Source organism: Alnus glutinosa, chromosome 6, assembly GCF_958979055.1.
Source record: "Alnus glutinosa chromosome 6, dhAlnGlut1.1, whole genome shotgun sequence".
In the NCBI taxonomy this organism is placed as follows: domain Eukaryota; kingdom Viridiplantae; phylum Streptophyta; class Magnoliopsida; order Fagales; family Betulaceae; genus Alnus; species Alnus glutinosa.
Window position 1 is genome coordinate 6,033,834 of NC_084891.1, and position 13,434 is coordinate 6,047,267.

A 13,434-nucleotide genomic window follows, 5' to 3' on the forward strand; every position below is an offset into this window, starting at 1 on the left:
TCTGTCAATATTAATGGGGAGCTTAATGGCTATTTTCCGGGGAAGAGAGGTTTTCGCCAAGGTGACCCCATATTTTCCGCCTGATGCTTGAAACGAAAAATTTGGAGAAAGGGAAGTGGCCAGAATGCTAAATGTCATGATTTATTAAAAGATACACATAATTTAGGAGAACCATTAATTGGGACGAAAAATGTTTTACCGACGATTTCCAAAAGACATGAAGATGATTTGTGATTATCCCAAATTACAAGAAGATAGTTTATAATTTTCCCAAAACCTAAATCAAGCAAAAATTACTTTCCTTGATGCTTAAACTTTGTACAAAGTATGACAGCCTAAATATGAACAAAGCTCATTCATTTTTGAGCAAAGAATATGATAGCATCTACCTTTACAATAACTATACGTCTATACATGAAAAAAAAAAAATGCTACCCTTTTCCTCTCTCATTTAGAAAAAAAGCGGGCGGGGGTGGAAAATCGACCGTGCCAATGACTACCAGAGGTTCCATCTGCATGGCAAATGTTTTAGCCGGCAGAGCATGGCCGGTGGGTCAATCCTGTGATGTAGCAGAATATTCAAAGAGAAGGCGATTGGATGGAGCAGATTGTAGGAGCACTCGCAAGCGGCTTGTTAGCTGGTAGATCAAGGTCCACTGCATTGCCATCTCTGAGTCCTTCATCTGCCTAACAATGGAGGCCTAGGAAAAAACATAACGAGGGGAAGTAAAAATAAGAAGATAGCAGATGCTTTAAATCATAATAAACAAATTCAAGGAAAATAACAACTAAAATCTGCATTTCTTCTCAACATTAATCAAACAGAAAATTAGAGCATCTTAGTCCACCAAAACAGACCAACCTTCATTCTATGAGATCCCCCTCCTCTCCCAGGGGCAAAACCAACCAAACAGATATCAAGCTGTTCTTTTGGCCAAAAAATGGATATCAAGTTTCTTTTTGGACAAAAAAGGTTATTAAGGTACAAAATACAACTATCCAGTCAAAATGTTAATGCGAGGGCCTTTATAATACAATGAACGGAAAGGAAGGGTTCACTTTCTTCTACTTCATGATAATCTAATATTTTTATAATTTGCCCCCCTAATTGTCAATAATCCAACTGTAATGATTTACCTTTTAACAAAATTAGAATTATCAGTTTAAAAAATGTGAAAATTTCAATGAAAGGTAAGAGTTTCAAGATAACCTGAAGGCGTTTCCCTAGCTGGACTTCAACCTCAGTACCAAACGAAATATTATTGGCCAGAGATTTGAGAGGATCAACTGTAGGATCAACAGAGAGCAAACTAGGGATCTGTGGTGCATATACTAGCCTCCACCTAGCCTGGCCAAATTCTCCCTTTCCTTCAATTCTGGGCATTAATGTTTCAAGTGTCGCAGTTGCAAGTTTTTTGAATGCAAGCTGGCCATCACCTTCCAAAATGGACTCTGCCAATTGACTCTCAACGAATCTAGCAGCCTGTGTCGATGGAAAAGATTGATGAGATCAAATCGCCTAAAGTCTAAAAAACATGACAAACAATTTAATCCAAATTTCAAAATTGCAATGATAAACTAAAGTGGACATCTAAGGGAAATCATGAATGGTTTGGATGTGGGTTCCACCAAGTGGCATCTACCAGCCCAAAATACCTAGCGGCATGTAGATTTGGTAGACAACAAGAACAGAATTGCACAGAGAAATTGCCCACACCCACTACGCTAAATTTAAGTACATTTTTGCATCCACAAAGAAAACTTTCAAAACACGGGGAAATTGGAAAATCAGGTTTGACAATATGTTTGGCAGCAGTGTATGTCTTGATCTTTAATTTGTTATCAGTTCATATATCTTTAGATATGCAAACTAAAAAATTATTATTCAAAAGTGAAAATTGTCATGATATCCTCTTATCTTCTTTTTATTTTTAACACTTTTGATGTATCATGGTCTTGGCATATTCTGAACACTTAACAAGTGCATGCATAATGCAATATGAAAATAATTCATGGGGTCAAAGGTTTTATAGCTTAAGTTCCAGAATCACTGTCTGCTTAACATTAATGGAAGAAAACTGGAAATTCACACCCAACTGGAGTATTAGATGTTACCTCAATAGGTGATAGTACATCCTGTTCCACAGAACGAGTTGAGGTTACCACCAGTTTGTCCTGCCAATTGCTGGATCGACTTTGAATTCTGAATTGCCACTCAGATCCAACCAAAGCTAAATCTAGCATTGGATCTAGTCCATACTCAGGCTCAAACTTTGCTACATTTAGATGCTCTCGCTTAAGCCTCACCTGAATTTGTAAAGGTCAACATCACATTTTCACCAAAAAAGAAAAAGTCAGCCCATAGAAAAACCAAGATAATAAGCAGTGCAAAAGAAAATTTGCACTCAAAGAGAAGAAAACATAGGGCTCACCTGAGTTGCCACAAGATTCACATCACCATTTTCAAATGTTAAAATGCCTTTAGGTTCTATCCGTTTCGGATGAGCTAGGCCATTTAGCTCAAGCTCTCCACTAACAGCAAAATTCAGAATCAAAGGATAAACTATCCTCAACTCCGGTCCTAGAACAAGCTTCAAATCACTGAGGCGGATATCAACATTTGGTTTGATGTTCACTTGCTCCATTTCCTTTTCAACTTCAGATGATTTAACTGCCAACGTGCAAAAACAATCAATGTAAACAAAACAAAGATTGCAAAATAACAACATGAAATGTTGATAAGTTTATATGTATTCATTCAAAACCCATAACACAAAATTCTCAAATTATCCCCAAAAATTTGATCCTACTGCTATGTTTATTTCAAATCCATGAATTTAATCTCTGATACATCGATATTAATTCTTAATTCTTTGGTACAAAATTGACCCAAACCATTCAAAAACAAAACCAGAGCAGAAATATGAAAGAAAGAACACACAAGAATTTGAATTATATCTAAGTTTAGCTTGGCTAACTTTCAAATATTAACTTCCTACATTTCAATTGAATTCCAATCAAAAGCCCAATTTTAATATGGAGGAGCAAACAGATATATCATTTTTGACCAATCCTAGTTTGGATACAGAAAAAAAAAAAAAAAAAAAAAAACGTGGCCACTAACATAAAAGTTTCACATATCACAGTGAAACTTATGACATACTAACGTATCACCTGAGGGTTGGGGGAATTTGGTCCATGAAGTAGCAGGTTCTGAACTGAAAAACCGTGAAACATATCTTGAAGCAACTGCATGATTGACGCCACTACTAGAAAGCTGGGACTGATTCGATGCCAATCTATTAAAATGAGCAGCTCCACTACCCTTATCATGGGGTAGATATGCTTCTCCATGACTCAATTTAATATTCCCAGAAATGGTTGGTTGCAATATAGAACCAGTTATTTGCATCTGAGTGTCAACCTGGCCACTGTAATTTCAGCAGGATGTTAGTTCTGTATGGGCAAGATGAATAAAGAAAAGCAGTTATAAAGAAATTAAAGGAAAAAAAACTAGGGATTATAAGCTCAGCTGTGAAAGAATATAATCAACATTTATAAAGAATAGATATCTTATTTCTATTTTCGGATAGTGACCACAAAACAAAAACCAACACATGGCCAGGAAAAATGTCATTAAAAGTAAAACATGAACAGAGGAACCATGAACATATATACCCAAAATTAGGTTAACATCAATGCTATCAATGAGGTAGAACATATGCTTTGTGAAGGTCTTTATGTTAGAAATTACAGTTATAAACCTTAGAATATTCTTTGCCCGTACTTCCAGAACTTCACATTTCAAGTCAATTTTATCACCAAGGGATGCTTCACTGGTTCTGAGTGGCAGATTCCCTTTCACAAACAGCTTTCCCCTTCTGCTCACCCTACTATCCAACGACGTGATGCATAACCTATTTGATTTCACATGAACAGTGCCACCAAAGTTTGTGAGTGGTTTTCGGAGTACAGGTGAAGATATAGACGCCCTGTGGAATGACGCAGATCCATCGAGCACTGGTTGTTCAACTGTACCTCGCACCTATTTATTTGAAACATATCACAAACCTTAGGAAAGTAAAGTCTATCAAATTTCTTTAAAGTGCAATTTTACAAAAAAATTGTTTGAAAGCATAAGTCTATAGATAAAATAAGCCCATAGAGAGTGTCTCTAACTTGGCCCACCTGGAGCATAATTTCAGCATTGCCATGAAGCCAATTAGCATAAGGAGATAAAGCTGTTAACAACATCATGCCCCCATCTTTAATATCAGCATCAACTCTAACTTCTCCTACATCTAAAATGTTCCAGTTTAAACCTTTAAGGCTTTCTGCTAACTGAGTATCCCAACCTTCTTCATTTCTATCTCTAGAAACTTTCTTTTCACTGGCTTCATCAGCAGACCCTGTACCCCTTTCTTTCAACCAACCGGGGAACCAAGCTGCTCCACTTTTATCTGTTTCAGTGTCTTCTTCCGAAAGGACAAAAGTAACAGGGATACTTCCTTGAATGTGCACATGACCATTTTGAATGATAGGTTCAAATTTTGCATTGAATAGAAAACGACTGGTCGAGGTCAGGGAAGCAACAATTTCGGCACGTCCAAGATCAATTCCCCCTATGGCACCATCAAGGAGCCTTACTTGCACATCACATTCTGGTCTTGCGAGACTCCCTCTGAGATCTCCTTCCATGTGCAATATACCCCTAATTGGTGCCAACAATTGCCGCAAAGAATGAACAGCATCACTAGCTGAAGATTCAATGACCTGAACGAACGTAGGGACTAGACTAACAGGAAAATTTAGAACAGCAAAATGAAGATTGGTTTTAGGCCCTAACAAAGTCCCATCGGCATGGATTGTGGCATTATCATTCTGGATAAAAATTCTGTCAAGGCGCAAACCATCATCGTTGCTGTATGCACCAACTGCCAAAACACGCTGAGTTTTATAGGTTCCCCACTCCCAGTCCTCCCCGTGAAAGTCAAATTCTGCCTGATAATATACACAATAACATATCAGATGACAAAATTGGAAGCCAAAGAAGTCCAGAAAAGTTAGAAAACATTAATGAGAGCAATAAAATGACAAGATATCTTCCCCAGAGAATATAAAATCATCATAGGATTTTTATTTTTATTTTTTTTTATTTTTTTATTTATTTATTTTTTTTTTTTTTGTGGGGTGGGGGGCGCAATGGTGCTGGAGAGTGTAAAAGAATACAAGAAAAGAGCTTCCAAAGGGAGCCTCAGAGATCCAAGCGACCGCCTAGGAACTTAAAGCGATTTGCCATATCAAAAATACCTAAAGATCTAATGCTCTACAATGCATGTGTGCCTGAGGCAGAATAGTAAACAACTTCAGACATGTAAAAAGCGTAGACTGCAGAGACGTGCGCGCGCACACATATATGGATACACAAACACACACATTCATGCAATGGAAATGCAGGGTAATGCCTGCCAGATCAAAAGTCAGATTTAAAAAGATAGACTGCCAAAAAGAACGGAAATTTTAACACGTAATTTTCTTCAAGTTAGATAAGTATAACTGGGACTAACAACTAATAACTACTCTGTACTAATGAGTAATATTTACAGTGGTTGTAAAATGAGAAGTGTACAACAGGACCTCATTACTCCTAACATAGGTTTTTATGCACCCCAACATCTGATGGTCCAGAAGGTAATGCACTTTTGGCAGTCTACATTTAAACATGAACTTCTTTCAAAAAATACACCTATGATATTTGAACAAGGATCTAAAGATATCTACCATTGTGTCCCCATTGCCTCCACCACTTGCATCAAGAGAGCCACGCCAGCGACCTTTAAGTTCAGCCAAACCTGGAAGACTTTCTTCGAGAATAACTTCACTTGATGAAGTGTAATGTCCCTGTATAACCTGTAATTTTATACAGCTGTTAAAACAATAAAAACATGAAATTTTGAGGCTTGGATATTTTGTATACTGTTCATCTTATTACCAATAAGAAGGTAAGAAAAAATTCTAACAGGATTTTACGAGTATAAAGTATTGGAGCTTTTGATGAGAAGTGAATAAATGGTGTTTAATCAACAGAGTACCTCAAGCAGTTCTTGAAGATTTTCAGTATATAATCCCGCTGACTGCAAACTCTGGATAAATATGTCCTGCATACAGGTGTCAGACATGCACAATCAGGATTCTCTTCTCTTTTCACAATCAGGATTCTTTAATGTCCTGGGTGAAGGATATTAAAGAATGTAAAATACGAAATGCAAAAATGAGGAAAATTTCTTTATTTTGCCTTCGTTTTTTATTTATTTCACGCAGATATATGCTACTAAGCAATGCCCAGATGATTATTGTGATATATATTCATCTCCAACAAATTTAAGTGGAATACAACCTTTGATCTGGAACGAACAGCAGGATCCGTGATTCTAGAAAGAAGTCTGCCAAGTGGAAGCATCTCGGCAACCTCAGCTCTAGGAACTTCAAGTCTCATTCTCCACCTTCCCATAGAAGATATGACACTACCCAGATGCCCAGCCATTGCCCTTTTGAGCAAGCCACCCCCGTCCTTGCCAGCAGGGCTACGATCTCGGGTACCAGGCAAGACATATTCACCTTGAAGCTCATAAAGGCTATTGCTTAGTTCCAGAACAGTTTTCTCAACAGTGATCTAATCAACCAGTACATCATTAGACAAGTCATTCATAATCCCGTAATTGTACAAATAAAATTACATAGATACAAGAGCTCGTAACAAATGAAGATAACATAGTAATGGTTATATTGCAGCAACATACAGCCATAACTTTGTTTCAGAACAAGTTCATCAACAATGTTGTAAAAAATATTGCATTATCTCCCAATGCAATTATTGTAAAACAATGGTAAGCATCTTATTTTTGGAAAAAGTAAGAGTTCATCATAATTGACATAATAGAGATTTACTAGTAGCTATATAATCTAGAATAATTTTGAAGGTAATGGATGGAAAAGCATTTAAGATATCAACTGAGCTATAGATTACAACAATAGCAAGGAGGTAGAGCATGTATTCTGTTTGGAAGTCAGAGTGGTAGAACACAAATGGCACTAACCAATGCGATTTAGGACTACTTTTGTAGTTTAAGAATCGAACTTTTATAGACATCTCATATCAACCATGTGAACAACAGACTCCTTCCTTTGGTTGTTTTACTTCCTAGGATAGAGATTAGAAAATAGATAGATATCTCAAATCTTAATATCTTGTTTCACCTCTTTGCAGTTTCTCTTTCGTATTTTTCCTCCATATAATATATTAGCATTTGCGAGGGGGTTAATCCTATGAAGTATGATATTTAATACTTTAAAATACTAATAGTCGGAGAAGCTCAAGGTATGACAGTGAGTCAAGAATGTGTCCAAGTTTTATAAAATTCTCAACCAATGAACGCATAAAAAGGACAGATTCAAGGACTCACAACATCTCCACTCCATCTAGCAGCCACATCCAGGGCTTCACCTAGCACACCACTGAATTTAGGCCGAAGCACAGATAACACTCCATGACCTCTTCTCTTCTGAAGATTAAGCTGAATTTCCGCCTGAAAGTAAACAACCAGCTAGAGGCTGAGTAACAATTCCAAATTTAAATTGCCACCGCCAATTAAAAACTATTAAATATAAATAATCTTGAAGCTTCACCCAGATTATGATTCCAGTGAAAAAGCACAAGCAGGGATCATAGAAAATTTCCCCTCTACTAGCATTGGAAAGAAAATGCAGCATATCACCATTGACATAATAGCCAGAATGCATTGAAAAAAAAAATTCCAGAGAATTTCATAAAAGACTATGAACAAGGATGAAAAAAAAAAATATTGGTTCAATATAGCTCTTTCAGTTATTTTTCCCCATAATTACCACGGAGAAGGATTAATGAATGAAAGCTTTCCAACAAAAGTCCTTTATTTTATCACTTGGTGGAGAGTTGTGTTTGTGGGGTAGGTAGTGGTCTAATGAGCCTCTTGGGGGCGTATGGAGTGGGGTTATGGAAGAATATTATGAAAGGTTGTGAAAAGTTTTCAAGTCATACCATACTTGAGGGAGATGAATCAAATGTTAGATTCTAGCATAATCTGTGTCGCAGGAACAAGGCCCTAAAGGAAGCCTTTTCAGTTTTATATGGTATTGCTTGTGTGAAGGATGCTTCCATCGTGGCTCACTTTGAGCTCTATGATGGCTTCAATAAGTGGAATGTTAGCTTTGTCAGAGTGGCTGATGATTGGGAAGTGGATGTTTTTGCCCCGTTCTTTAGCTTGTTGTATTCAGTTAGAGTGAGATGGGTGTTAGAAAATAAAGAGCCGTTGCAGCATATCAAGAATATCTCATTGATTTCCTCTCTAAAATCTTTCCTTATTTTCCTACATGATTTCCTCAATATTTTTCACTTTAATATTTCATGATTGTGCGCCATGATTAGTGGGATGTGCTCCCCTCTATTAGCCTATATATTCATATCTTTTGTAATCAAAAGCACTCAATGAAATAAGAAGCAATGTAGCGTTTTCTCTCTTTTGTGTTATCCTTTTCTTCCCTTCTATCTCTTATATTTTATTTTACAATGGGTAGGTGAAGACAAGATTTAGCGAACCCCCTCTAAAAGAGAATTGTACGATGTTAGATCCTTCTACAATATTATGGGTTTTAGGGAAGGCTCTCTTTTCCCTTGGAAGAGTATTTGGCGGACTAAAACTCCTTTGAGAGCAACTTTTTTTTACTTGGTCGGCGGCCCTAGGAAAAATCCTTGCCCAGGATAAATCTTAAGAAACGGCATGTCATTATGATTGATAGGTGCTATATGTGTAAGAAGGATGGATAGTCCATTGATATTCTTCTCCATTGTGAGGCTGTGTGCGCCTTATGGAATGCTTTCTTCAGTCGTTTTAGGCTTTCTTGGATTATGCCTATACGAGTTATTGACTTGTTTGCATATTAGTGGACTGCTGGTAGCACTACCGTGTAAAAGATGGTACTTTCTTGTCTTTTATGGTGTATTTTGGGCAAATTATCTCTCTATTAAACACCAGAGTACTTGACTTCTAGAAATGGGAAAAGTGTTTCTTCTATAAGTGGATCATCTCCTGCTGCAATTCTCTTTTTCATACGGCACTAACTTGAGCTTTTTGTCTTAAACAGATAATTGAGTCCTCATAAACATCAATTTTCCATTTTGTTTTAAAAAACTTATTAGGTCAGCTCCTCTTACCTCCTACATATGCTAACCATGTCAATATTGTCCTCCCTACCCATTAACACCATTTACCTCAAAGTTACTTTCCACTTGGCACTAAATAAAGATCTTCACAAAATCCCTTTTAAGTTCACTGAAATTTTTTTTGGCTCATGCTGCAAATCTTATCAAAAAATTTCAGCATGAGCCCAAACCATGGAAATGTTTTCTAGGATTATTTTCAGGGTTTCAGCCAAACGGCAGAGAACTAGTTATTTTTCAGAAACTGTTTTCAACATTTTCTGTTAGAAAATGTTTTACATCAAAAGACATGATTCCTAACTATGGAATATTTTTAAATGGTGGGTTCATTTCATAATGATTGGATGCACATTAAAGATTATCAAAGAGCAGAATTGAGAGACAGAGAACAATGGAATCAAATTGCTACTTATCAGTGGCCAAAAAAGAGTAGCCATCAATCGGAAAAAAAGAAAGAAGGAAGACTACTTACTCTTTGTATTGTTCCCCGCAATGAAGCCAGCTCCAGTTCATCAAGCGGCAAATGACGTACCTACAACCAGCTCACGCAAAGTCATGAAAAAGAAATAACTCATATTCTCAAACTATTGCTGCTTTTATAAATAAGAAAACATTGAAAAATAAAACTAAATTACTATAAAAGGAACAAAACTGAAGTTACCTCCAAGTTAGCAGAATGTAGTGGTCGAAAACAAACATTAGCCCTTAGTTGTCCCTTTTGAAGGGAAAAAGACAGTAATTTTCCATTTTGTGGATTATCTTCACTACTAGGCTGCAGTGGCTCTACAACCTCTACTGTGAGGCTTTCATCTGGCCTACCTGTGGCATCCAACTGCATAACAAGATAGAGCTAAGATTTGAGTATAACTTAGTAAGTAAAGCAGGACCAGATTAAAATATGTAGAATTAGAGGAGTAGATTCATGATCATAGTGCCTGACCTCTCCCATCAGCATATTTCATATAAGCAAATCAATAAATCAGTCTTACTAAGCACAACATAGATCACATTTCTTATTTAAATCACTTATTGAAATTTATTCCATTGCAGTCCCATTCCCAAGTGAAAGTGCAAGGAGAAGAGAAGAAAAGCTGCTTATTATGCCACTCTTTTGTGACTATGCGTCTATAATTAACCCATCCAAGTACTGGCAACCAAAAACATCAGATACTCCTAATTTGAGCAGACACTTAAGTTGCTGCACGTTGAAATATTTGACATTAATTGACAGAAAATTATTGTATATTGTTGTCTTCAGTCCTTAAAAACTACAAGAGAGTCAGATACCACTTTTGATAATCTAATACTTTTCACCAAGATTTAATATTCTTGCAGCTCTAGGCAGATATGTGAAACATCATATACTTCAGGCTTTTTTTGCTCAATTGCTCCCGAGTATATAAAAAGCCTATCAATACTAAAAAACTATATAGAAATATGTTTGGATTCTGCAAATCCTAAAATTTCCACACCTGGGATGTTAAAAAAAAGGACTGGCCGAAACATTATGAAAATAGGGCCAGTTAAGGCTTCTTGACATTCCACCATCGAACAACACAAGTGCTGCTAGCCAGATATCACCCACAATGGAACAAAACTACTTGATTCCTTTTTGGAAAAATTGAATTTGTACATGTTCCTCGTGACATACAGCAAAACCAGTGGACTTTCACAGCTAAATAGCCATTCATGTGATGCTTTACCCTCTTTTTTTACTCTAGTTCCTGTTATTCTGCTGTCAGCTAAAAGGATTGCTTTTGTTTCCGCTCATTAATACGCTCTTAGCAAAGTAGGATGACTAATCCATGAGTGAAGTTTTAGAATTCATGCGATCAACCAGAAAATATCCTGTAGTTATATCAATCCCAAAGTTCAATCAGATTGATAAGAGTTGTTAAAAATGAGGGAAAAATGTCTTAGAAGGGTTTGGACATGACTATCAGCACATGAGATTGGTATTAGAGTCATATCATTGCAATTCTGGTTGTTCTAGTTTCATCTGAGTTGAGAGATGGGTTACTTGAGATTTTTCTATGTGGAAGCTAAATCATTTGAGATTCGTTCTGAGATTGGTGTTGGTGGCATACAGTTAGCAGAGAGAAGTAGAGGACTTTTCAGAGCAGTGTTCCTGGGAAGGCTGAGCATAGGATGGCTGAGGAATTCAGTGGAGGCGTTGCGAAAAGAAGGGGATTTGAGTGAGTTTTGTAGGACCTACCAAGTGGGCAATACGGTGTATATCTTACAGTGGGGAGGCAATAATCATGGAAGATTTTTGGAGTTATCGAAATATGGGGATGGACGGTGGCGTAGTTTCATGATTATACAGGAGAAGAGAGAAGGAAGTGGATGGGCTAATTGCCTAGCGCAGTTGAGGCGGCTAGAGAAATATTATGAGAAGTAGATACTTTTTTTGATAAATAAATTTAGTTTTGTTGAAAACGTAAGGCTCCCCTACGTACACTAGAAGTATACAACAGGAAACACTTAATTAGAAAAGGAAAAAAAGTAAGAAAATCAGCAAAGCTGATGGATAAAGAGTACAAAAAAGCCATCGACCAGAGATACAGCGTGTGGAGAAACAACTCTAACACTTCCTCTAGGGAGCTCTCTAAGTTCTCAAAACACCTACGGTTTCTTTCTCTCCAAATACACCAAAAAATGCATATAGGCACCATCTTCCATGTTGTAGCGCTCCTTGATCTCCCAAACTTCCACCAACAAGCAAGTAGGTCTAGCACACTCCTAGGCATGACCCAAGAAATACCAAAGCGAGAAAAAATGTTATTCCACAGAGCGGAGGCCACATCACAATGCAGAAGTATATGGTCCACCGATTCCTCATCACGCTTGCATAGGCAGCATCTATCTACAATGATTATGTGCCTCTTCCTGAGATTGTCCAAAGTAAGGATTCTACCTAAAGCTGCAGCCCATGTGAAGAAAGCTGCCATCGGGGGTGCCTGAGACCGCCACACACTCTTCCAAGGGAACCGAGTTCCTCCAGAACACGACAGGGAACCAAAATAAGACTTAACCCTAAACACACATTTCTTGGAGGAGACCCATCTAAGGCAGTCTGCCCAATCACTGTTCACCCTGGTAGAGTGCAAAATCTGGAAGGAGGAGGCAAAAACATCTACTTCCCAATCATGCGCCTCTCTAACAAAGCTCACGTTCCATTGAAAGGACCCGCCCAAAATCTCCATATTGTCAGCGACTGACGCATCCTTCACCCGAGCAATACCAAAGAGATTAGGAAACACTTCTTTTAGAACCGTATCTCCACACCACAAGTCATGCCAAAATCTAGTCCTACTCCCATCCCCCACCTCATATCTAAGAAATCGGGAAAAAGTTTCCCATCCTTTCCTTATGTACTTCCACAACCCTACTCCAAAAGTCCATACAATCTCACGGGAGCACCACCCACCCCACAAACTACCAAACTTGGAGTCCACCGCAACTCTCCACCAAGCATCTCTTTCTATGCCAAAACGCCATAACCATTTTCCTAACAATGCGCGATTGAACAACACCAAACTCCTAATGCCAAGCCCCCCTTTTGAAATTGGGGTACAAACCCTTGCCCAACTCACCAAATGGTATTTAAATTCTTCTCTCATACCACCCCAAAGAAAATCTCGTTGTAGCTTCTCAATGCGTGCAGCAACACACACTGGAATAGGGAACAGAGACATGTAGTAAGTAGGTAAGTTGGAGAGAGTACTCTTGATAAGGGTCACCCTTCCACCCTTAAAGAGGTATAACCTTTTCCAACTAGCCAGCCGATTTTCAACCTTCTCGATAACTCCATCCCAAATACGAGTGGACTTGTAGGAAGCCCCCAAAGGAAGACCCAGATACTTCACTGGCAAAGAAGCAACTTCACACCCTAAAATGTCGGCTAAGCTTCCCACTTGAACAACATCCTCACTGGAATAAGACTGGATTTAGCCAAGTTTACCTTTAAACTCGAAACAGCCTCAAATAAGAGAAAGAGACCCCGCAAATACCGCAATTTAGAGGAGCTAGCATCACAAAGAATCAAAGTGTCATCAGCAAACAAAAGATGCGAGAAGGAAGCATTACCCACTCTAAAGCCATCCAACAAACCCCCACTGACTGCCGCTGTGATCATACGACTCAAAGCCTCCATAACAAACACAAACAAAAGAGGG

At 37.9% G+C, this 13,434-nt stretch overlaps 1 protein-coding gene across 1 annotated transcript in view; it reads right to left on the reverse strand.

Annotated features, from left to right (window-relative positions):
• Positions 1-282: 282 nt before the first annotated feature.
• LOC133870240 (protein TIC236, chloroplastic) overlaps positions 283-13,434 on the reverse strand; it is a 45,484-nt gene continuing 32,332 nt past the window's right edge. Inside the window, exons 12-24 of the mRNA XM_062307325.1 lie at positions 9,918-10,088; positions 9,729-9,788; positions 7,464-7,586; positions 6,398-6,673; positions 6,093-6,158; positions 5,782-5,910; positions 4,189-5,001; positions 3,765-4,045; positions 3,175-3,431; positions 2,433-2,671; positions 2,116-2,307; positions 1,211-1,483; positions 283-701 (exon numbers count right to left, since the gene is read on the reverse strand). Coding sequence (XP_062163309.1) covers positions 555-701; positions 1,211-1,483; positions 2,116-2,307; positions 2,433-2,671; positions 3,175-3,431; positions 3,765-4,045; positions 4,189-5,001; positions 5,782-5,910; positions 6,093-6,158; positions 6,398-6,673; positions 7,464-7,586; positions 9,729-9,788; positions 9,918-10,088 — 3,027 coding nt within the window. The 3' untranslated portion in view covers positions 283-554. The remainder of the gene's footprint in view (positions 702-1,210; positions 1,484-2,115; positions 2,308-2,432; positions 2,672-3,174; positions 3,432-3,764; positions 4,046-4,188; positions 5,002-5,781; positions 5,911-6,092; positions 6,159-6,397; positions 6,674-7,463; positions 7,587-9,728; positions 9,789-9,917; positions 10,089-13,434) is intronic.